Source organism: Python bivittatus, unplaced genomic scaffold, assembly GCF_059951505.1.
Source record: "Python bivittatus isolate LINGU-HERP-01145 unplaced genomic scaffold, Pbiv_v1 ctg000160_np1212, whole genome shotgun sequence".
NCBI lineage: Eukaryota > Metazoa > Chordata > Lepidosauria > Squamata > Pythonidae > Python > Python bivittatus.
In genome coordinates this window covers 7,467,438-7,490,458 of record NW_028277076.1, presented here as the reverse complement: position 1 = coordinate 7,490,458, position 23,021 = coordinate 7,467,438, and the positions used below count along the sequence as shown (strand labels likewise).

Below are 23,021 nucleotides of genomic sequence, written 5' to 3'. Positions count from 1 at the left end.
GAAGCCAGAGAGTACAATAACAATACGTCAAAATAAATTAATAATCAGTACAGATAACAGTGGCAATCATCAAAATTTGGCCTAATCTTCAATTGTAGGTAGGACAGGTATAGCAAATGGTGGCCCAAAATCAGACGACCTGGAAAAATATGTCAGGGTCCTGGTCTGATAGAAGAAGTAAAAGATAAACCTTGTCCTGTCTACCAGGGTAGTTCTTTAAAATGGGATGCCATGTTTCTTTTATTTCAAACTTAGGCCTGGGTTTAACTTTCCTGCAGTTCCTGCTGCTGCTACAACATCAGGCTCTTCTGTTTTGGGAGGTAAGGATTTTTTTTTTTTCAAATATGTCGTGCTCGGTGCCTAAAAGAAAGCCAGACGTTGCACAGCTGAAGTGTTTGGGGGACGGGACCTGGGTGTCAGCTTTGTGAGGGAGTCCAGACAAGAAGCATGCCCAGAAATACTACCTCTAACTTTATTGTAAGGTGACATTAACAGAATCTTGCGAGTCTGAAAGGACATCTCTCCCTTCTCGCCTTTACAGTCCAAGAAACTAGGGAGGGTCCCATCTGAGATGCTTCCCATGCCCCTTTTTCTTCTGTGGGCTAGGCTGCCTCTTATCTGACCATTGCCTAGTCTGTGACTCTTCCTCCTGTCTCCCAAGGTCACTCCCACATACCATTATACTAGGTAGGAGATCAGCATCGGTGTCAGCCTGCTGTCCCCATCTGAATCTGAGTTCTCTGAGGAACAAGGAGCAAGGGATGGAGGACAGGATAAGGTGGTTAATAACCTCTTGTCCACAATTGTTAGGCTCCAGAGGTTATCTCCTGTGTGTCAGCCCCTGGGCACCTTGTGCACATCCTCACACACCCTTCCCAACCCTCCCCCACACCCCCGTGCACCTCCTCACTCCCTCCCCCATCCAGCAGCAGTAGCCACTTACCTGCCATCCAGCCTGGGACTTGCAACTTCCTGCCAGCTTCCCCACTGACTTTGGTTGTGGGAAGCTGGCAGGAAATTGCCTTGCCTAACAACCGTGGGGTTCAGTTAATGGTGGCAACCGGGACTGCAGGGATTGCCATCGCTAAGCAATGCAGTCGTATCACTTAGCGACGGAAATGCCGGTCCCCATTGCCGTCATAAGTCGAGGACTGCCTGTAAGCCTCAGTGGGCTGAGTTTGTTTGGGCCACTCTGGCATAAACCATCTTTTCTAAACCACAGCGGCAAGGTTTACCCAATCTACTAAACCCAAACCTGCCTAACAAGGTGGAGTGAGTGGCAGAGGCGTTGGAACAGGGCTGAAGAGGTCCAAATTGAGCTTCAGCCTTGGAAGCTCATGGGGTGATTTTGGGTCCTTCACAGACTTTCAGCCCCACTTATCTTACAGGGAAGAATCAGAGAAGGAAGGGCGACATACATCTTGGGCTCCTGGAGGAAAAGCAGAATATAAATCTAACAAATCAATAGATTCCCCTGGTGGAGGAATCTACAAATCCATCCAAATTGCCGTGATTGATGGTCTTTCCCATCACTCCTTTCTATTCCTTTTTTTTTTTTTTCCCCTTTCCCCTAAATTGGGAGAAAGGAACTTTCTGAATCCGAGGTCAGTAGCTCGCTAGGCAGTTTTACCGCCACGACAATGCTGGTCTGCTTCGGGGAAGAAAATCCACGCACATTCCTTTCTGAGTCTGACTCTTCTCTTTTGGCAGCTCCAGCCGCACCAGCGAAAGAGCTGAGCCAGCCTGAAGCCTTTTCCCTTGGAGGGAGCATGAAATTTGCCCCCACGCCGGAGACCTCGTTTCCGTTTGGATCCCCCAAACCCCCCACCCTTTCAGGGGCCTCTGTCATCGGGAGCGCCAGCTCCGGAGATCCAGGCCAGGGCAATGGACAAGTGGCAGAGACTCCCCTTCCCTTTGCAGGCTCCACCAAGTTGGAGAACCTCTCCCCCAAGCAAGGCGATCAGATGTTCCAGGGCTCTGCAGCCGGAGAGACATTGGGGAGCTTCTCCGGCCTGAGGGTTGGCCAAGCTGACGAGAATGTCAAGGCAGCCCCTGCCAAGACGCCCTCCGCCAACGCGCCAGGGGTGCAGCCCTCTGGGTTTTCTCTTGGAAACGCTCTGTCGGCGAGCAAGCCTGCAGAGGCCACCACCACCTTGACCACGGGGACTGGTTCCGCACCCGCTGGCCCTGGTGGCATCTTTGGCAACGTCCATCTGGTCAGCGCTGGTCCTCCGGGCGTCTTCAGCCTCGCAGCCCCAGCGGGCAGTGGCAAGTCTCCTTTTGCTTTTGGGAGTCCCCAGGCCAATGCCCCCCAAGCGTCACCTTCCCCATCTTTGGCCCTTCCGCCATCAACCGCAACCCTTTCATTTGGGACTCTCTTGAGTTCTACGGCCACCACGGCTGCCCTTGCGAGTAAGGGAGAAGAGGATGCCAAAACGGCCCCACCAGCGGCTGAAAAGCCTCCTTTGAATGAGGGGGCCACATTGCCCACAGCACAGCTCGCCCCCCAACCGTCTGCCGTGACCCCTGAGCAGCTTCCCCCGGAAGTGCCCCCTTCAGCGGCACCCCCACCAACAGAGGTGGAAGGGGGGCCCCTTCCTCCTCCTTTGGGAGCCGCGTCTAACAAAGACCTCTCTTCCACCACGGCTCCTAGCGAGCCCAAGGCTGAGGGGGCTCCGGCAGAGGAGCAAGCACCCGCCCCCTCACTTCCAGCAGCCACCGCTTCACAACTCACAGAATCCACCAGCACACCTTCTTCCTCCTCCCCGAACGCCACCGCCTGCATCCAGGCACCAGCCAGCGGCGCCTCCGCCTTTACAGCCACGGTTTCAACCCCGTCTGGGTTTGCGCAGCCCCCCGCGCCCACTTCTTCTTCCTCTGGCTCGGCCTTCAGCCAGCCTACCAGCGAGGGCTTAACAAGCCCGTCTGCTCCACCTGTCTTCGGCCAGGTCTCCGTGGCCGCCCCGCCAGTGGCTTCTCCCTTTGGTCAACCGCCGGCCACCTCGCCGTCTTCCTCTGCCATCGCTACCGGCTTCAGCACCACGGCCTTTGGGACCGCAGCCACCCCAGGCTTCGGCCAGTCCGCATTTGGGCAACCTCCCGTTTTTGGCCAGCCCGCCAACACGTCAACCGGATTTACGTTCAACCAGGCGGGCTTTGGAGCTGCCCCCACTTTTGGGCACACAGCTTCTTCCGCCACCCCAGCATCCAGCAGTGGAAACGTCTTTGGGGCAGCGTCCAGCACCAGCACTGCCAGCTCCTTCTCCTTCGGGCAGCCTTCTACTGCTTCTGGACTTTTCGGCCAAACCGGCACTCCTGTTTTCGGGCAGAGTTCCACCTTTGGACAGAGCGGGGCCATCTTTGCGAGTCCTGCCTCCATGACTACCACCACCCCCACGTCTTCCGCCGGGTTCAGCTTCTGCCAAGCTTCTGGTAAGGCAACAGGTGTCGGGTGGAGTTCTGGGGTTGCAGGCTAAAGAAAGAGAGTTTGGGCACCTGAAAGCAGGTTTCTGCAATCTGGCGCCCTCCAGGATGAGGGATGGTACCTCTCTGGGTGACCATAGGAGTAGTAATCCAACATACCAAAAGGTGCCAGTTTAATTTTACCTACTAATCTTTCTTTTCTCCAGCTCTAGTATTTTCTGAGGGCTGTCGTTGTATCAAAAAACGGGCTTGCAAACGATGTCCGTCGCGGTCCAGCACATCTAAACAGCCACTGAGTTGGAGAAAGAATCTTAAAAATAATATTTCTCTTACATATAGGTTTAATTTTATGATCAAAGGACCAGAGCAAGCATTCTGGAGAAGAGAAGACCCCCATTGTAGGCTACTGAGAGTTAGATAGAAGCACGTACAGGAATGGTTATTGAAGTTAGCAAAATTGATGGTGGTGGCAATTGTCATGAATTTGGGGACTCTTCTGGAGCTATCCAGTGATGTATCAGCAAAGGGGAGAGTAATGAAAGACTTATTGTGCCTAACTTGTGCCTAAAGTTTTCACAGTCACCCAAGAATAACAATTCACTTTGGCAGAGATGAAAATGGGCAAAACTAAAATGGGATGGGGAATAAATTTTGAGTCCCACATGCTAACAGCAGAGAGATTAGCGGCCAGGATGGCTTTTATAAATTTAGTTTTTATCCTGACCTCGCCCGACCCCTTTTCTGAATGTGATCCCCAGCTCAGAAAAGCTTAGGCAGTTTTTAATTTTGAGCAAAAGTTGTGTAATTTGATGCTTTTAAAACTGGCTGTTTTCAGTGGCTTTGCTTAAGCTGAGGACCTTGCTCTGGTCATTCCTCTTTTGCATGGGAGCAGGACAAAAAAGGGGGAAAAAAACCCCCCGTGAATCCTTGCACCCATATGGGAAGTCTAATCAGGTTAACCGTATAAGATACCCATTTTTGGAAAGAGTCTCCTGTTAATTACTGGGACAAAAGAATATTTTAAGAATGAACTCTGCTCTGTAATTATAACTGCAAGACGTGCATTGGGAAGAGCGCTGGGAAATTCCTCTTAATCGAAACATTTCATTATCTTTCCCAGGAACATGTGATTAACAAAGCCGAGTTTCTCCCTGCTGAAGAGACGTGGGATTTCGTAGGGACTTGCTTTAAAAAATGAATGGAAAGAAATCAATTCAGTATGGGGGCAGTTTGATCCTCAGCACTGGAAGACCATCCATATCTTGTCCCATTATGATGAGGACAGGAATGCTAAGGAACATGTCCAGCTTTTTAGAAAGAACATGCTAGATCTATCATTCATCACTGTCAACATGATGTAGAACAAGGGTGGTGGGTTGGCTAATGATACCTCTAACATGCAGCAGGTCAAATACTCTAATTCTGCAAAGACCTGGCTCTCTGGAGAAATCCATAATGCTGAGAAAGGTGGAAAGAAAGAGAAGAAGAGGATGACTGGCAGCAAGGAGGATGGACTCAGTTACAGCTGAGATGGGTGTACCATTGGAAGACCTGAAGGACCAGGTTGGAGACAGATCCTCCTGGAGGAAATCTGTCTATGTGGTCCCTAAGAGTTGACCCCGACTTGATAGCACATCATCCATCCGTCCATCCATCTCTATCTGGGCAAGCCATACAGTCCCTAGAGAAGACCATCATGATGGGAAAGGTGGAAGGAACTCCACCAGCAATGGAAGACCTGGAGGACCAGGTCTTCAGGACAGATCATCCTGGAGGAGATCTGTTTATGTAGTTGCTAGGAGTCAACACTGACTTAGCAATACACCCTATTGGTAAAAATGACAGTGTTTGGTTTTCACAAGCTGTTTAACCCTCTGCCTTTTTTTGTTTTTTCTCCCCTCTCTGATTCTTTTAGCGTTTGGTTCCAGTAGCCCAAGTGCTGTATTTGGGCAGGCTGCCAACACCAGTGGGAGCCTCTTCGGCCAGGTAATTCTTCCAAACCAGCTGTCTTCCTTGTTATGGGCAAAAATTGCACTGGGTCAGGAGAAAACAGAGCTGTTTGTTCAAGGTATCACAGGCGTGGCCTTGTCAGAACAGAATCTGCCCACCAGTCTGGACATGTACAGAAGTGCTGTTGAGGGCCCCTCTTTTCATCAGGTTCTTGGGGTGCAGAGCAGGTGATGGTCCTGCTCACTGGTGGCCCCATTCTTTGGAACGCTTTCTCCCTGGGGGATCAGGCGATCCCAACCTTGCTTATTTTGTGCAAAGGTTGAAGGCTAGTCTGTCTGAATGAGCTTTCGGCCCTAGGTTGCTCTTAGATGGCTTGCCTCTTTGCTGTTCTGTTGTTTATGGTTGGTGAAACTGGCAGACCTTGCTGAGATGGTTAAATTAACTTCTTCGATTAGAGAAAAGACACTAACTACATTTATTGGTGACTGGAAACCCCTTACGGACTTTTTGCGTAAAAAGGGGGGGAAATGAACTTGTGATTTATGGCTTTGATGATGAAACAGGATAGATTATAGAAAGTAGAGAGTCACGATGTAACTTTAGAAAGAGAGGTTAAAATATAATTGTACTTATAACTGCTGTGAAGATTAGAAGCCACTTCTCTGTATCTTTTTTCTTTCTATTTTCCTTCATCTTTTCTTTCCTTGTGCTTTTTGATTTCTTTTCGATGTCTTTTTTTTTTTTCTTCCTTCCTTTGTCTTAATTTGTATGAGTTTTTATCTTCTTCTTTAAACGTTTCGACAAAAATCATAAACAGACAAACAAACATGACCTCAATTTATATTACCTGCCGAAAGAGCGCAGTGATTTGCACCTCTGCCACCCTGAATGGTTAGCAATTGTAAAGGAAAGGCAATTTTGCCCCTGATTTTTAAGCTGTGTCGCCGCTTACAAGCCTTCAGAAGTTTAAAACCAACATAAGCTCAACACGAGGGGCCGTCCCCGCTTTGATCCCGGCATCTCTTACATGCAGTCTGGCAGATAAAAAAGAAAGTTTTGTGCTTTTCTGAAACTTTGCACCCCACGTGGCCTGTGGCAAGGACAGATGACCAGTGTCGTCCCCCATTCAAAAATACAAATGAGATAAAATCGATACTCTGTTGATACGCCGCAAATTTAAAGTTTGGAATCGGCGGATGAAAATTAAGTTGCACTCTGTCCCTAGCTCTGGAGACAGTCACCGAGTTTTTTATGTCTCTTTTTAGACTATTAAAGTTTCCTCCCCAGGCACCCCCAAAGCTGCATGAATGCTGTTTCTCCATTTTTAATTTCCACTTGCCGTCATTTCAGTTGGCTTTCAAACACGGGTAAATCAGTCCGTCCCCCCGCTTCATTTTGTTTCCGCTCCTCCACGCCCTGCGTGTCGTGCTTTCTCGATCCACGAGCCGCAGGGCAAAGCTACTAGCCCTTGTGATGTTTCGTGCTTGAGTGCCTGGCAGTCGGAGCCTGTCCGACATTCTTCGTTTTTGTCTTCCGCAGCCGTCCTCTTCCGGCGGGGGTCTGTTCGGGTCCGGCAGCAGCGGGAGAACGGGGGGCTTTTTCAGCGGCCTGGGGGGGAAGCCGAGTCACGAGGCGGCCAACAAAAACCCCTTCGGTTGCACCGGCAGCGGCTTTGGCGCATCAGCCCCTCAGAGTAAGTAGAGCCGAGCGCTCGGCCCCTCCACGTGCAAAACAATTGTGTTCACCCGCAGGTGATTGCTACTCGCCTTAGGTGACTAGCTAAGTTAAAATCCAATGTATACATTATGTGTAAGCTGTTTAAATGCCCGGCCTGATTTAGGATTTTCCTCTGCCTCCCTTGAGACCAGGACAGGGTTGTTTTCTCCTGGTAGGAAAGGAAGAGAAACCTCTTTTTTTTTCCCTCTCCCCCTCTCCATCGCAGATACGTCAAATCTTTTTGGAAACAGCGGCGCCAAAAGCTTTGGATTTGGCGCCACTTCCTTTGGCGAGCAGAAGCCGATGGGCACCTTCAGCTCTGGCGGAGGAAGCGTAGCGTCCCAGGGCTTCGGGTTCTCCAGCCCGAACAAAGCAGGTATTACGTTTCTCTTTGCGTCTTGTTGTGATGCCTGAAAGAGAGATCGATTGTCGGCGGAGGAGACTTTCTTCTCTCCGTTTCGGGAGCCAGGTCAAAGCTGCAGCAGGGCCAACGTTGAGCATCTCTCAGGTTTTGGGCTCTGCAGGAACTTGGGTTTTTAAAAAAGGAGGGAGGTACCTCATCCTCAGGGCTTGCGCCCATCGCAGGACTGCGGGAAGAGGGTTTAAGCAAACCAAGCTGCAGCGAATGTGAAGACGGTGCTGAGGTTTGCCCAGGGGTTTCTGGGACGGGCAAGATGTCGGGGCAATGCTTCGAATCTCTCTGCCTCTGGAGTTGCTTGGGAGGCGGTGCGTGTGTATGTGTGCGTGTTTGGGGCCTCAATTCTCAATCCTGCAAAAATCAACAGCCTTTGCGTCGGTCAGGTCGGCCCTCCCCGGACAGGACCGAACCTTGCCCTTTCTGTCCCCAGCCTTCGTGGTCATCAGGATTAGAAATCCCTCCCTTCTGTTATTGAGAATGGAGATGAAAATGCTCAGGTGGCTAAAGCTGGCCACTCTGTTGTGTTGTGTTGGGACTTCAGCCCCCATCATTTGAAAGAAACAGGCTATTTTCTAACTCGGGCAGTAGGTCGTGATCTCAGTGTATCTGGAAGAGCTCAGAGGCTAGGATTAGAGAAAGTGACCATCTTAAAATATCTAGGGCAGTATTTCTCAACCTTGGCAGCTTGAAGATGTGTGGACTTCCACTCCCAGAATTCCCCAGCCAGCCTTGCTGGCTGGGGAATTCTGGGAGTGGAAATCCACACATCTTCAAGTTGCCAAGGTTGAGAAACACTGATCTTGGATAAGATCTTGGCCCCTTCGCACTGAATCTGGTGCACCACTGTCCTTCCCATTCCCATTCCTTATAAATGGTGGTTTTTAGCACCTTCCATATCATGTCTGTTAATTTACAATATCCAGGAGATTCCACAAACTACAGAACCTGATGACTGTTTGACAAGAGCAAACCAGATTCCCTTCAATAATTCAACTGGCATGCTTTTTATTTTGACCTCTCTTCCTCTCTCTCTCTCTCTCTCTCTCTCTCTCTCTCTCTCTTTCATTTATTTATTTTTTTCCAGATAGTTGTGTTTACAGCCAGATGGTATCTATTACATTGGCCTAGACTGAAATTTCACCCAGGGGTATTAAACGCATCCCCAGTCAAACAGAAGAACTATCCTTTGCCAGGTCTTGAACCGGCGTGTGGGTTGGGTAAAAAATAAAAATTGGGAAACGATCAGAGGATGGTTTGGGAGATAACACGGGTTACCAAAGTCCTCCAGTTCCTTTTTTTTCTCTCTCTCTCTCTCTTAGGAGAGCTGTCTGGGGTTTTCTAACAGGGAAGGAGATGTTTTTGGAATCAGGAGGTGTTGCAAGAAAGATGTAGGCAATTCTTTGTATTGAGAGGAACACAGGTGCCTTGTTCCCCCCCCTTTTCCCCACCCTCAGCCTCCGATTTAAATTCGAAGAGAATAAATGGGAGGGGGGCATGCAAAATTAACACATGGAGTTCACTTCTTTAGGACCAGGTTATTATTTTTTTTTTTGTATAGAAATTTTATTAAAAGTTTTTAAAAGGAGATAAAAACTAATATAAAGTGAAGGAAGAGAAGAAAGGAAAAGAGAAAGATAGAGGAAAGACAGAAGTGCAAAAAGAAAGAGGGAAAAGAATATAAAGATGCTTCTGATTTTCTTTGCAGCAAATACAAGTATGATTACAAAATTATCTCTTACTCTATGATTACAAAAAGAAAAGCTCTCTTTTTTCTATTATCTAGTTGTTGTTTTTTTGATCATCAAAACCACAGATTGTCAGTTTATTTTTTTCCCCATTTCATGCAAAAACCCCATCAGGGTTTTCTAGTCAGCAATAAACGTAGACACTGTCTTTTCTCTGATCCAAGAAGTCAATTTAACCATCTCTGCAAGTTCCATCGTCTTCACCCACCATTCCTCTATCGTGGGCAGTGCCGAACCTTCCCCCTTTTGAGCATATAATAATTTCGCTGCAATTTTCACATATAAAAACAAAGTTCCATGACTTTTTTCCATTAGCCCTAAAAGAAAAGCCTCTAGTTAGGACCAGGTCAGTTGAGGGACCCCATCTTCCCACGATTACTCTGCCCATCCCACCAGGTCCAGCAGAAGAGGTAGGGTCTGGGTCCCGTCTGCTAAGGAGGTCCATCTGATGGGACCCAGGAGATGTGCCTTTTCTGCTGTAGCCCCCACCCTCAGACATATCCCTCCCCCAGAGGTGAGGTTAGTCCCATCTCTGTTGGCCTTCTGGAAACTTGGTTCTTCCGTCAGCCCTGGAGATCCCGTGGTGGACCTGCAAAGGGGTTGAACGAGGCTAGGGGATGGTTGTCCTCCTGCTACCGTGGGGTTCTTTTGTGTTTTTTACTCCTTTACGTTTTTATTTCTGGGGGATTGATGTCTGATTTTTTTTTTTTATTACATGGGGATACGGTTTTCATTGATATTCTGCTTGTAAGCCCCCCAGGGTCACTGTTTGTGAGATGGGTGGCTGTATGAATTTGATAGATAAATAAATAGAGTGGTTGGAGGTAGAAAAACACATTTTTTTCTGGGCCCTGGAGAAATACAAAGCCAGGCTCAGCAGGACTCCCCAAAGGAATCACCCGCAGCATCGAAAGGTCTTTCTTTGCTGCTCCCAGGGTCACTTTTTGTGAGATGGACAGCTATATAAATTTGCAGGAGGAGGAAAAAGAGGGGGAGGGAAGGAGAGAAGAGGAAGGAAGGAAGGAAGGAAGGAAGGAAGGAAGGAAGGAAGGAAGGAAGGAAGGAAGGAAGGAAGGAAGGAGGGAGGGAGGGAGGGAGGGAGGGAGGGAGGGAGGGAAGGAAAGGGAGAAGAGAGGAGGAAGAGGGAAGGAGAAGGAAGGGAGGGAGGGAGGGAGAGAAAAAGAGGGAAGAAAGGAAGGGGTGTTCATGGTAGAAAATCACACAGCTTTTCCTGGGCCCTGGAGAAATACAAAGCCGGGCTCCCAAAGTTTTCCTTTCCTGCTCCTTTCAAAAGGACAAAGCCTGAACGTCTTTGCAGAGAAGCAGCCAGCCTCAAGGGACCAGCCCGTGTGCCTGGCAGCTGAAAGGAAAACCAAAATGTCCCGGGCAGGGCTGACGCGGACTCTTACGGAAAGAGACCGGGCTTCAAAAGCTGTGGACTGTCGCATTTCTTGGCCCGGCTGGCCCCCCAAAAAGGGGAGGGAGGGGGAGGCCCCTTTTGTGAAGAGGCGGCTGCAGCCTGAAAGCCGGGGTGGTTTTCCCGGGTCAGGTCGAGCCCTCTGACAGGCAGCCTCCAGCCTTGCTGAAATGGTTGCCGCTTTGCAGGCGACATCAGAATTGCTGCCTTAGCAACTGCTTGCAGGGTTTTTTTCCCCCTCTCTCTCCCTCTCCCTCTCCCTCCTTTGGGCTGAAAGCTGCAGGCCGCAGCGGCTTCTGCTGCCGGCGCCGTCACCCTCCTCGCATGCGGGCGCCAACGTCCTTGACCTCTTCCTTTAATTCATGTCCAAAGGATTCCTTGTTCGGACCATGCCTGCCGAGCCCGGCCCTTCTGTCGGCAGTAAGGGCGCGGCGTAGGGGCTGTGGAGGCTGAAGGGTTCCCACCCCACCGCATTTGGTCCGTGCTTGCCTGCTGACGGGGGGGAGACGCTTGCCCCCCGGCCTCTCGAAGGCAGGCAGGGCATCAGGGGGCCCTCCCCAGGCCATGCCAGGGTAGAGGCGCCACCGGCAGAATTGGCCGCTTCCTGGCGCGCCTCTGCCCTGTCCATCAAACCCAGCTCAGGCCTGGTTCTCTCGGCCCCCTCGATTGAAGCTCGGCTGCAAGAATCTCCCAGGCCCTGGTGGGGAATCGAAAAGGCTGAGTTGTGGGGTGGGGGAGAGCACTTCTGCTCCGGGTCTAGCTTCCGGCAGTCCCCACGGCCGAAACCCCAGTGGCTTTGGCCCTTCCTTGACTCCTCCACTTTTAGGGGTCAAAAGACGCAGCCTGCGGGCATCGCCAGCGGGCTCTTCATGGCAGGAGCGCCCCGCACGATGCCCTCCTGTGGTTCCCCCGCATCTTTTCTCTCCTGGGCTGATGGTGGACTTGGGTGGTGTGTGTCTGGTGTCTGTCAATGTGTATCTATATTACTTCTGCCCCTTTTGCCTCTGTTTTGCTCAGGTGGCTTCGGAGCTGCTCCAGTGTTCGGCAGCCCTCCCACCTTTGGGGGTTCCCCTGGGTTCGGAGGGGTGCCAGCATTCGGTTCAGCCCCAGCTTTTTCAAGTCCTCTGGGCTCGGCGGGAGGCAAAGTGTTCGGTGAAGGGACCGCGGCGGCCAACACGGGCGGATTCGGGTAAGCCAGCGAAAGGGTCTCGGGGCCTCCAGACCTCCCATCCTTCCACCGATCCCCACATGCACATCATCCCTTCTCCCACCCGTCTCCCTGCCTCGCCTTCGTCCCCCCGGGATCTGTCCCAAGGATGAAAGGCCATTTCTAACCCCATCCCCTGGACGCATCCCCTTTCCTGGGAGGGAGCAGGGCGGGGCCGGCCAGGAGCATTGTGACATCCCAGCCCAAGCTCCGCCCCTTCTGCCTTTCTGTTCCGTCGTCCTACGGGCGTATCTAAGAAGCGGCGCTTGGATTGCAGCGTTGCAACGCCACGTTCTGACCAAGCCCCTGGGCGCTGCCACTGTTTCAGTCCTCGACCCACCCCCACGAAAAAGCATTGTGGTCTTCCTACCGCTCACGGGTCCCTCACGCAAGGATTTTTAGCAGCAGGGATGAGTATCAACAGTTTGGGGCTGTATTAAGCGACCTTTCCCCATTACCCATAGAGGAGAATCTCTAGCTCAGGGTTGAACGGTGGAGTCCTTGAGGTCCTCTGAGCTTGGTTGTTTTCTTGCCGACGTTTCATTACCCATCTAGGTAACATCTTCAGTGCTAAAAGGGAGTGGAGTTTGCTCAGATGTTACCTAGACGGGTAACGAAACGTCAGCAAGAAAACAACCAAGCGAAGTCCACTTTCCCCATTAAAAAGGGGAGGGTATAAACACCACGAAACAAGTTGGAAAAATACAGTCAGATGCTCTGGGCAGACCCTGGATCTTTTAAACACGTCGCCTGCTTTGAAAAAAGAAATTGCAAATGGGCGGTTTCTGTTCCAGGCTCACTAGCTGCACTAACTCACCACTAAAGAACCAGCCTCTTTATTTCTTAGTTAGGAATATTCAGCCCCTGTCTAACAGATCCTGTTTTGTTCTCATCAGCCCCAGGTTTAATGTCAGTTCAGTGATTTTCCTTGGCTGGTCCCTATCAAAAATGGGGTGGTGCTAGAAAGAAAAGAAGACCATTATCTCCTTCCCTTTCAGATTTTTTTCAGTCTTTGCTGGGTCTTCTGAATGTCATCACGGCTTCCTGCTGCTATTTAAAGGAAGGGTGGCTGAAACAATCACCCTAAAGTTTGACGCTTGTATTACTGAGTCTTCTTAAATTCAATCATTGACCAAACTAAAAGAACCTGAGAACTATAGATTAGCATACACAGCCTGAAACCCCAAAATTGCCATTGAAAAAAACATTCTTCCGCCTCATGGTAGCTCTTAACGTAACAGAAAATGTAATGAGAACTATTGAGTGGCGTGGGGGTGGTAATATTAATGTTTTATTTAATTTAAATGTAATCAATCAAATTTAGGCTTTGCCTAAGTCTTCCCACGTTTTACAGTGTCAGCTGTAAAACGGTTGGAAAAACTTGGTTTCCTGGTTAGATTTGCCCCGTTCATCCGAAAGTTCCTTAAATTGATGTGATTTTTTTTTCCTTGCTGGTTTTAATCGCTTGGATTTCACATCCACACGTCCCAGTCCAGAGTCACAGATCAGGCATCTGTCCAGCAAAGCAGGTGGTATCATTTTCAGTCATGGTGGACCTTTAAGCAGGTTTATCCAGCTTCCCAGAGAGGTTGGTGGCTGTCATTTCTGGCAAAGGGATGCGACATTTTGTACACATCAGGCCATCATCTTTGCCAGGATAAGCCACCGTGCACGCATTTATTCACCCGGGCGTTTATTAACCAACATCCCTTATTCCCAGCCTGTGATTTGCTTGGCAGTTTCCAGAAACAGTAAAAAAAAATTACAAAAATTTTTTTTAAAAAAAGCAATCAAACCGGTTTTTAAAAAGCTGAAATTCCCAAACAATTAAAAAGCAGGCGCATAATGCAAAACAACACCCCAGGCTGCCTTCTTAATTGCTAACGTGTGTTGTCACAAAAGATTAGAGGTGAGAAAGAAGCTGGATTTCAGAAGCTTTAGGATTTGGGGTAGTAAGTAGGGGAATATTCTGTGGTAGCGCGAGAAAATACAACACCCCTGGATCGGCTTACTGCCATGTCCTCCGGGCATCCGATGAAGTGAGCCATAGCTCACAAAAGCGTCTGCCTTTTTATCAAAAGTGTTAGTCGAAAAGGGGCCACCAGAGTCCTCCCAGCTGCTTGCCACCAATCGACTAACACAGCTTGTCCTCCTACAGTGCCCAGGTGAGTCAACCACTTGGATCCTGTTGGGATTCTGAGAGCGAGTTGTGGGCGCTCTCCCAAAATGGCCGCTGCGGCCACTACGCCCATCACTCCCTAAGCGCATGGCGGGGTCTCCACTCCAGGTGGGCCTCTGGAAAGAAAGGGAAGAGAGCTTGCCGTTTTCGTTATTTTGAATCAGAAGGACATGGCATAGATCAAGCTACAGCAGGGAGGCCTAACCCATGGATCGCCTAACCCATGGAGAAGTCATCAGAGAGAAGAGATAATGGCACTGGGAAGGTATTAGTGGAATCCACCATGCATTGAGAAGCTGGTTTGTCAAGAACCTACTCTCTCTAGCCTAAAAAGGAGAAAAATAGGGACGGAGCAGATTTGGGAGTGGAAGATCTTAGCTAGTTTAAAGCACGCAACTCAGATCTGACAGAATAGGACAGCTGTGTTCAGCGGACAACATGACACATGATTCGGGAGGTAAAAGGCTAGGAAGATATATTCCTCCCTTCCTGTCCCCTGCCAATGTGACTGATTTGGCAGAAGCGGGCCCTTTACGCCATTCCTGGTTTAAGGTCCAGAACTCAGTAGACCTGGAAGCTGGGAAGGATGATAGAAAGTCTGCCCTAAAAGATGGCTTCCATGCAAGGTCTAGTCACAGTAGGACAGTGTTTCTCAACCTGGGCAGCTTGAAGATGGGTGGACTTCAACTCCCAGAATTCCCCAGCCAGCCATGCTGGCTGGGGAATTCTGGGAGTTGAAGTCCACCCATCTTCAAGCTGCCCAGGTTGAGAAACACTGCATTAGGAAGTGGAGAAGTGTGGAGGGAATAGGGAGTGGCCTTGAAGGACAGGAGAAAGAGCTGCTACCAACAGAATGCGTAGATAAGACGGGCTTGAGCCCAGACCAAGGAAGTAACTGGAGAAAACGTCCCTAGTCCACACAAAGATAAAGTGAGGGAGGGGGAAGCGCATTCAGAATTACAGGATTCTGTCACTACAGCCGTTACAATAAAAATAGACTGATCTGTATGGCATTGGCTTCTTAGTCCAGTCTACCATGGTGGGCTGCCAAGAGGACATAAGAAGAAGGGGTTGTGCACCAGTCCAGCAGAGCCCTCTTGGCACCCTCTTAGGCCCTCTTAACCCCCTTCTTCTCTCTCCCTCTCCGGCCTGCAGCTTCGGCAGCACGGCCAGCACCGTCTCGTTCGGCACGCTGGCGAGTCAGAACACCCCCACCTTCGGCTCCCTCTCTCAGCAGTCTACGGGTTTTGGCACACAGGGCAGCGGCTTCTCTGGCTTCGGGTCCAGCGGAGGAGGTAGGCGATGGGGTCGAGGAGGGAGGGGGGCAAGGCAGCCCTGTTGCCGAGCAATCAACATGGTCCAGGTTCAGGCCTCTGCTCTGGGGGAGCTGGTTGGCCTGTCCAGATTGAATTCATGGCAAACGGAAGGAGCAGAGACAGCATTGGGAGGGGATGAAACTGGCTATGTTCAACCAATGCCTCCTTGTTTTCTGACAGTAGGAACAGGCAATTTCAAAAATTAAGGGCTCTCCTTCAGCTTTCTGACATTCCCAGGAGCCCCTGGGAAGCTCCAATGGCATCACAGAGCCAGGTCAAATGTGGGGGGCTGTTTTTTCACTTTTAGGGGTGGACGGAAGGAGAGCAGGAGGCCTCTGGCAGGACACTGCCAGAGAATTCAGCCCCCCCACCCCCGCAGCCATTTTGCTGCTGAATGTTAGTGGTGCAGTATGGAGCAGGAAGGGGAGTAAAAAATCTTTTGTTAGTCATTTTCTTCTCTGCAGTCTAAGTTTCCCCAACAATTAGAAATCTTGATATCCCCAAATCTCTCGGTGTGTCCCATTTCTTGGGCAGAAGAGGTGTGTAAACTTACCTCTCTGGAACACCACAAATTGCTTCCACTTTAAAATGGATGGAAGGAAGGAAGGAAGGAAGGAAGGAAGGAAGGAAGGAAGGAAGGAAGGAAGGAAGGAAGGAAGGAAGGAAGGAAGGAAGGAAGGAAGGAGAGGGAGGGGGAGAGAGAGAGAGAGAGAGAGAGAGAGAGAGAGACTGTGGTCCACCCCTACATAGGCTGCATCAACATGGTCCAGAAAGGTTGGCAAAGACCAACTCAAACCATCCATAGGCAGTTTTCCCACCCCTGATTCTCATTCCTGGCTTCAAACGTTTCTTATTTTTAAGGATCTCAAACGCCAGTTTGGGGGGACAGCAAACCATCGCTGGATTGGGATCCTCCCAAACATGTTTCGACCCTGCGGTTCCATAGCCATTTTGGAAAAACAAAAGGAAGATAAGAGCGTCTATAGAAAAGCAGAAAACTGGGAGGAAGCTAAGAGGAAAATAGAAAAGGTGTAAAGGTGTGGAGGCACAAGGGCATAGACCTTTAAGATGGGTGGACTTCAACTCCCAGAATTCCCTGGCCAGGGGATTCTGGGAGTTGAAGTCCACCCACTTTAAAGTTGCCAAGGATGAAAAACACGGCAAAAGAGAGTGCTTCCCTCTAAACTTCTGCATGCCGGAACAGACTCTCTTAGGCTAAATGAACCATGGTGGTGGTGGTGGTCATTAAAGTCAGCTTCCTACATTTCTTCATTATGACTAAGATTAGGCTTCGTTATCCCCTGATTGGCTTGGTTTAAACTTCATAAGAGGGGACCCCCAGCTCCACCCAGGCTTTGTGGCTTCCACACTGTTGTGCCCGGCTTCACACACTTTCGAAACCTGGCTGGTTCTCGCTGTCTTCAACACACTGATGGCAAAGCACGCGTGAACCAGGTTGAGCGGCGTTGAGCCTTGGGCTAACCCCCGGGGTTAAAACCTGCAGCTTTGAAGCATCGGGAAGGCAGGAGATTAAATCCGGCTTCCTCTGTAGAAAGGGAGACGTTTTGAACCCACTTCGAAACCCATTCTCCTCTCTTTTTGTCACGTATTCTGTATTTGCAACTTACTCAGTCATCCTTTCCTTTTCTCCCTCTGTTTCCTCCCGTAGGGTTTGGCTTCGGATCGTCGAACGCGTAAGTCGGCATCCCACCGTATGTATTTTCCAGCGGCAGTTTTCTGTACGCAAAAGCTTCTTCTGGGGGAGAAACGTATTAAACATGCTAATCCTTGCTGAATTTTTAATCAGCAGGAGGAGAGGCAGGCTTTGTTGATTCTCTCCTATCTTCTTGTAAGAGCATTAATGAAAAAGGAGAGGATCTAGCTGGCAATTTTTCCCTGGAGTTGATCCTGCCTTAGAAAACTTCTGTTCGTTCACCTTCCCGGGGTGCTTTTCTATAAACTTAGATGGTTTATCGCTCCTTTTGTTAGAGAGCCATCAGTGACCGTTGCGCAGCGGGAGATACGTCCAAACTGAGTGGGTTCAGTCTTAGCCAACCAACTTTTATTCTCAACTCCTCATGTTTTGGAAGCTTGATTTTTTATTCCCCCCCCCCCCCCGTGTCTTTCAGATCCACCTCCGGATTCAGCGGCTGGAGAAGCTGAAGGGGCAATTTTGCTGTTCTGGGACTTTTTTTTTTTTTTAATGTCACTTCCTCCAACTTTTTATACCAAACAAATAAAAAAGCCTTGGGAAATTGCCTATTTTTTGTTAGCAGAAACGCTACTCGGCCTCTCTAAATAAAACTATTTTGTCTGCATCGAGGCTCTTGGTCTTGGGATTACAAGTTTGCAAATCTCAAAGTCTAGAGAGGTGTTTTAGTTTAGTTTAGTTTTTTTAATAGGGATCCATTGGGTTGCTTGGGCCAGGGAGGGAGGTGGGAGCAGGATCCTTTACCGATCGCAGTTCTCTTTGGTGATCTTGTTTCCTATAACAGCCACTCAGGGTTGTAAAGTAAAATAAAGCCTTCCGTAAAGTTGAATTCCCAGCGACTTCACAGATACATCTGGATAGTTTCTTTGGCATCACCCCAAAGCATTTGTCACTTCGTTCTTGCAGGATGTTTTGTCAACTTCCCAGTCTGGCTCCAATCCCGAGATTTCCTAGTGGTCTCCCTTCCACATCCAAACCATCTTAGCCTTTCTAATATCAGCCAAGGTCGCCTGGGCATGACAATCTCCTGCCACGGCATAGGTCCAAATAACAGTCCAAGGTGGGGGTGAAAGAAGAAGTTGGTAAAAAAGAGACAGCCAGTTTGGTCTAGTGGTGAAGGCACCAGGCTAGAAAGCAGAAGATGGTGGGTTCTAATCCCACCTTTGGGCCAGTCCCTCTCTCTCAGCCCAACCCACCTCACAGGGTTGTTGTTGTGGGGAAAATAGGAGGAGGAAGGAGTATTAGATATGTTCACCACCTTGAGTTATTTATAAAAGCAATAAAGGTGGGATAAAAAAAATTCTAAAAAGAAAAACAGTTGGAAATCCTAACCATTAGTTTGAGCAATTTTACAACAGCTCAGACTTCAGTTGGGGAAGGTTGGTATGTTATCCGGGAACGAAGGCACGGCAAATTCAGCACCCAGAGCGTTCACTGTCACCCCCCGACAGATTTCCCCATTTTCCAAAACCTTGAGGTCTAGAAGCCTTTTTTTAAAAAGACATGGGTACAGACACTCACGAGTTTCCTTGTGCGGCACGGAACGGATGCTGGTTTCTCTTCCTAAAAATAGCAACCTGTAGAAAGGGGAACTCGCAGGTTCGCATGACAATCAAGATCTGATCTGAAGCCCTTTTAATGGCACGTCTGATTTTTCCAGCTTTGTTCTTCCCATGCTATATTTAAGGCAGCTCTTCTCTGGTTGGGATTCTTTCTTTTTTTTAGTTTATCACGGAAGACAGCTGTGGCAGCTGGCCTTTTATGTCTGCAGTGGCATCTATTAAAAATCCTCTCCATGTTGACTATTTCCGTAGTTCTTAACCTTTGGTGTCTTAAGCCCCACTAATCACTCTTCCAAAGAATCCTGGGCCCTCCAAGATCGAAGCAAAAAATTCACTCTTTCTAAGAAGAGACACTGATGGACTGATCTTCTGTTTTATTGCTTCGCTGCTGTCCTTTTTAAGGCCATCACGTTGTAACCCTGTGGACAACTTGGCTCTGACGCTAAAAGAACGAGAAGTAATGGTGCATTTGGGGCGCGTCTTCCCCGAATCCAAACCAAAACCTACATGCAAATAATTCGAGGGCCATTGAGCACAAACAGTTGTATTATTCTGGCATCTAGGAGCTGCTCTGATCCTGCAAACGCTCCAATTCAAGAGAATATTAACAGCTCTTTGGTTTTCCTTATTTCGGGGCCGTTGTCCATTTGGGAGAGAGGAATTGCGTTCTGCCGAAACTTCGGTACAGAATCCGAGCACGAAGACATCGGCTTGAGAGACATTAGTCAGCATCTCTGCGAAGCTTGTGATATTCTGTATTCTCATATTCTTAATTTTCTTTGTGATTAGGAAGGGAAGCAGCAGTGTGTCATTAAAACAGAACCATCAGAGGGAGGGGAAAAGGGGGCTTTGCCAACTATTTGAAAAAAATCACACCTCCAACGATGCCAAAGATATTGCAGACTAGCATGATGAAACCAGAATTATTCCCACTGGGTTTTATGGACAAGGAGTTAGGAAGGAAACATGGAAAATTAATATTGCATATGGTAACGGTGGCAAGAGTATTGTATGCAAAAAGTCGGAAATGCCACGAGATGCCTACGTACGGCAGAAGATTGAATTTTAAAATTAACCGAACTTGCGGGAATGGCGAAGCTGAGCCGTTTGGTTAGAGAAAAAACAAGAAAGTTTTTTTTTTTTTTGGAAAGACTGGAAGCCTCATATGGACTTTCGGTTGAAAGAAGAAAAGATTGAATTGATGATTTTGGGATTCGGGGATTAAGAAGGGACGAAGAGATTGGGGGAAGGTTTAAAATGATAATTACTTGACAGAAAGAAGGGTGAAAGGCATAATTGTATGCTTTCTCTTTATTATTTCCTTTCTCTTTCTCCTTATTTTACTTTCTGTTTTATATAAGTTTACTCTATTGAAAAATTCTTATATATATATAAATAAATAAATAAATATAAAAATCACACGGGTCCAAAGAAAAAGTGCAAAGGAGGTGAACAAAGCCTGGAGATTTGGGTTCGCTTTGCTGAATGGATTCCACCTTGGAGTGTTTGTTGACATGCCAATTCTGATGGTTTTTCAGGGTCAGCTCGAGCAAATGGTTCAAAAAGCAGAGAACCGCAACTCTTTCGGCAACGTTAATTGTAGAATGAATAGGTTTAGGCTGTTGACTGCTAGAAGTGGGGAAGGAGTTCATCCGTACAGGTGCTAGCATATCTGCAAATTTAAATAGACAGGTAGTCCTCGCTTTAAGGACGAGCTCCGTTCCCAAAGTTTGTCCTTAAGTCGAATCTGTATGTAAGCTGGAACAGTATGATTGTATCATACTGAAGAAGTAGTATTGTGTAATGAACTCAAACCATGGTGTATTTAACTCAAATCATTGTGTATTTAACTCGAATTTTGCTACAATAGGCTCCGTCTTAACTATGGGTCGTCCGTAACCCGGGCATTCTTAACCCGGGGACTCCCTGTATAGATTTTTTTTTAATTGCCCCATTTGTTTCCCTGCAGAAAAAGCCAGCAAATTGCAGTCTATGGTGGGGGGGCAAGATGATGGCAGGCAATACAACCCACCCACCCCAAAGTCCTCTTACCCCTTCTGTTGTTTCAGCTGAAGGTTCATTGGTTCCCCCAACCGTTGGAGGCACATATTTCCCTAGAAGTAAACTTCCCTGAACACCGAGGGATTTCCTCCCACAAGTCCATTTTTAAGATGGTTCCAAAATTGTAGATTCGGGGACTTTCCTTGGAAAGAAAAAATTGATAAAGCTCCTTTTTCTATCTTTAAAAAAAAACAAAAACAGAATAGCTAGAGGAATCGGTTTTGGTGAGACCCAAAAGCCCCCTTGCTGGCTTGGAAAATCGTTCAAGCTTTTAAGAAAAGGGTTGGGTTTTCTCCATCCACAGTTCCCTGGTTCCTGTCTCTTTCTGTGCTCCTCATCCCTAAACATCACATATGAAAATATGATCACTTCTACACAGCAAAAACAAGGAAAAACAACATCTGAATCCATGGTTACATTTCTTCTTTCTAATGCTCTGCTTTTCACTGTGTCCTAGGCTGGATTTATTTTCATACTTGATGTGTTGAAAGTTTTTTTTTTTTTTAATTTGCCGATGGCGGTATTTCCACCTTGTGGCTTTATTTATATTGTATTTTCTTTTGCTTATGATTGTTCCTTAGTAGGAGACCAAGGTTGGCTAATGGACATTTTTCAAATGGTGAGTTTGCTCTTTATGACCCAGCCTTTTCTTCTGTTGGGTTTTCATTTGATTTTAACGGCGCGTCTGGAACCAGCTGTAAAGCAAGGTATATGAAATGAATGCATTTTCCAGCTGGAAAAGATATTGGAATTATGGAAGATGCTATCCAGAGATCAACCTAATCCAAAAACTGCCTCCTTTTCCAACAGCAGCATGTGTGCGCACTTCAGCCAAGAGACATGCATTGAAAACTCAGGTGAGATGATTATATTAAGGAAAATCTACTTGTGCCTGCAAATTATTCCCCTTTGAGCAGGCTGATGAATTGCACCTCTTATTTTCAGAGAAGCCCTGTTGCATCAGAAGCCTAGCAGGATCTTAAAAGCCAACCCCTGGATTGCAACAGACGAGAAGCTGCATTGTGGCTTGAAATGTTGAGTAGACCTCGTGGTTGTGGTTTGTAAAGTTGGACTTTCGGTTTCACGGGTTGGGTCAATTGAACCAGCCATAGCTAAGCAAATGGGGTCGGAAGCCAGCTACTGATTACTCCTGGAGATCTCCCTCTGGGATTTGATAACATGGATTATCAGTAAAAGAGCACATCTGTAGCTCAGGGTTGAACTGTGGAGTCCTTGGTGTTCCCTGAGCTTGGTTGTTTTCTTGCAGACGTTTCGTTACCCAACTAGGTAACATCTTCAGTGTTGAAGATGTTACCTAGCTGGGTAACGAAACGTCTGCAAGGAAGCAACCAAGCTCAGAGGACACCGAGGACTCCACAAAATGGATTATCGTTTAGTAGCGATCATTCTTCTAGCAAGCTATGAGGTTCAGGAATGCTTGGAATGCCAACCGTTCCAACAGCTGTTGCGATGCAAAAACCAGGGTCGGTGTTCATACATGCAGGATATTAATGGGCAATCTCAGAGCAGAGTAAGTGAAATGATGTATATATAGTTCGATATCTCAAGCATGTATTAAGGGCTCATGTCAACTCGAGCTTTCAGGGGAAGCTGTTGGAATGGACTGCAGTAGAAACCAGGTTCAGAATGGATAGGGTGGACACTTGTTAGAAGCTAGAGCAGGTCCATGGTGGAGACTCAAATCTAGGACATTGTTGGTCCTATTTTAGACTCTTTCTAAAGCCATTAGGACATTCCTTCTCCTTGGGCTTTAATCCTTGCTACTAAATGCAACGTTCCAGCATGCTACAGCTGGAAGCAGTGTTTACCTGCTCTTGGCTAATCTCCCACACCAAAACTAGATTAGGAAGTTGGAAGTTTTGCTAAGAAAAGTACTGCTGCAAGAAGTCACTCCGGTGTGTTTGTGAAACCGCAACTCAACCCCAAAATTACATGGTTAACTTTCAGCCTTCACCCTGCTGCGAGATGTGGTTCATTAAGATCTGGAGCATGGGTCGGGAAGATGTGGAGAGCCTCAGTTTCCCCTTCCGTGGCTGGAGGAGAAAAATGGATGTGCGCACACACACATACACCCTGAGGGCAGTCGTGGCTACTGTGCACACACCACAGGCCCCCAGATTCAGACCCTAAGGGGCAATGAGGAGCCCAGAGGGACCCAGTGATGCAGGCCATCCAGGAGATGTTTCTGGTGAACATTGGGCTGTGAATTTTTAATTCAGGGGAGAAGTCCTCCTAACCATCTCCTTGCCCCTTCCCTTCTCCCTCCTCTCCAACATAATCTTAGGGCCGTGTGTT

The 23,021-nt window shown here is 48.2% G+C and overlaps 1 protein-coding gene across 3 annotated transcripts in view; it reads left to right on the top strand.

Annotated features, from left to right (window-relative positions):
* The window catches only part of NUP214 (nucleoporin 214), a 60,191-nt gene extending 42,503 nt beyond the window's left edge, over positions 1-17,688 (top strand). For 2 of the 3 annotated variants that reach the window (XM_088147081.1, XM_088147080.1), the window contains exons 28-36: positions 256-320; positions 1,711-3,432; positions 5,339-5,409; positions 6,913-7,066; positions 7,316-7,465; positions 11,687-11,858; positions 15,211-15,350; positions 17,041-17,065; positions 17,501-17,688. In XM_088147081.1, the coding sequence (XP_088003207.1) occupies positions 256-320; positions 1,711-3,432; positions 5,339-5,409; positions 6,913-7,066; positions 7,316-7,465; positions 11,687-11,858; positions 15,211-15,350; positions 17,041-17,065; positions 17,501-17,534 (2,533 nt within the window). In that variant the 3' untranslated portion in view covers positions 17,535-17,688. Of the gene's footprint in view, positions 1-255; positions 321-1,710; positions 3,433-5,338; positions 5,410-6,912; positions 7,067-7,315; positions 7,466-11,686; positions 11,859-15,210; positions 15,351-17,040; positions 17,084-17,500 lie in introns of all 3 variants that reach the window. The other variant, XM_088147082.1, reaches the window with a different exon arrangement.
* Positions 17,689-23,021: the final 5,333 nt, after the last annotated feature.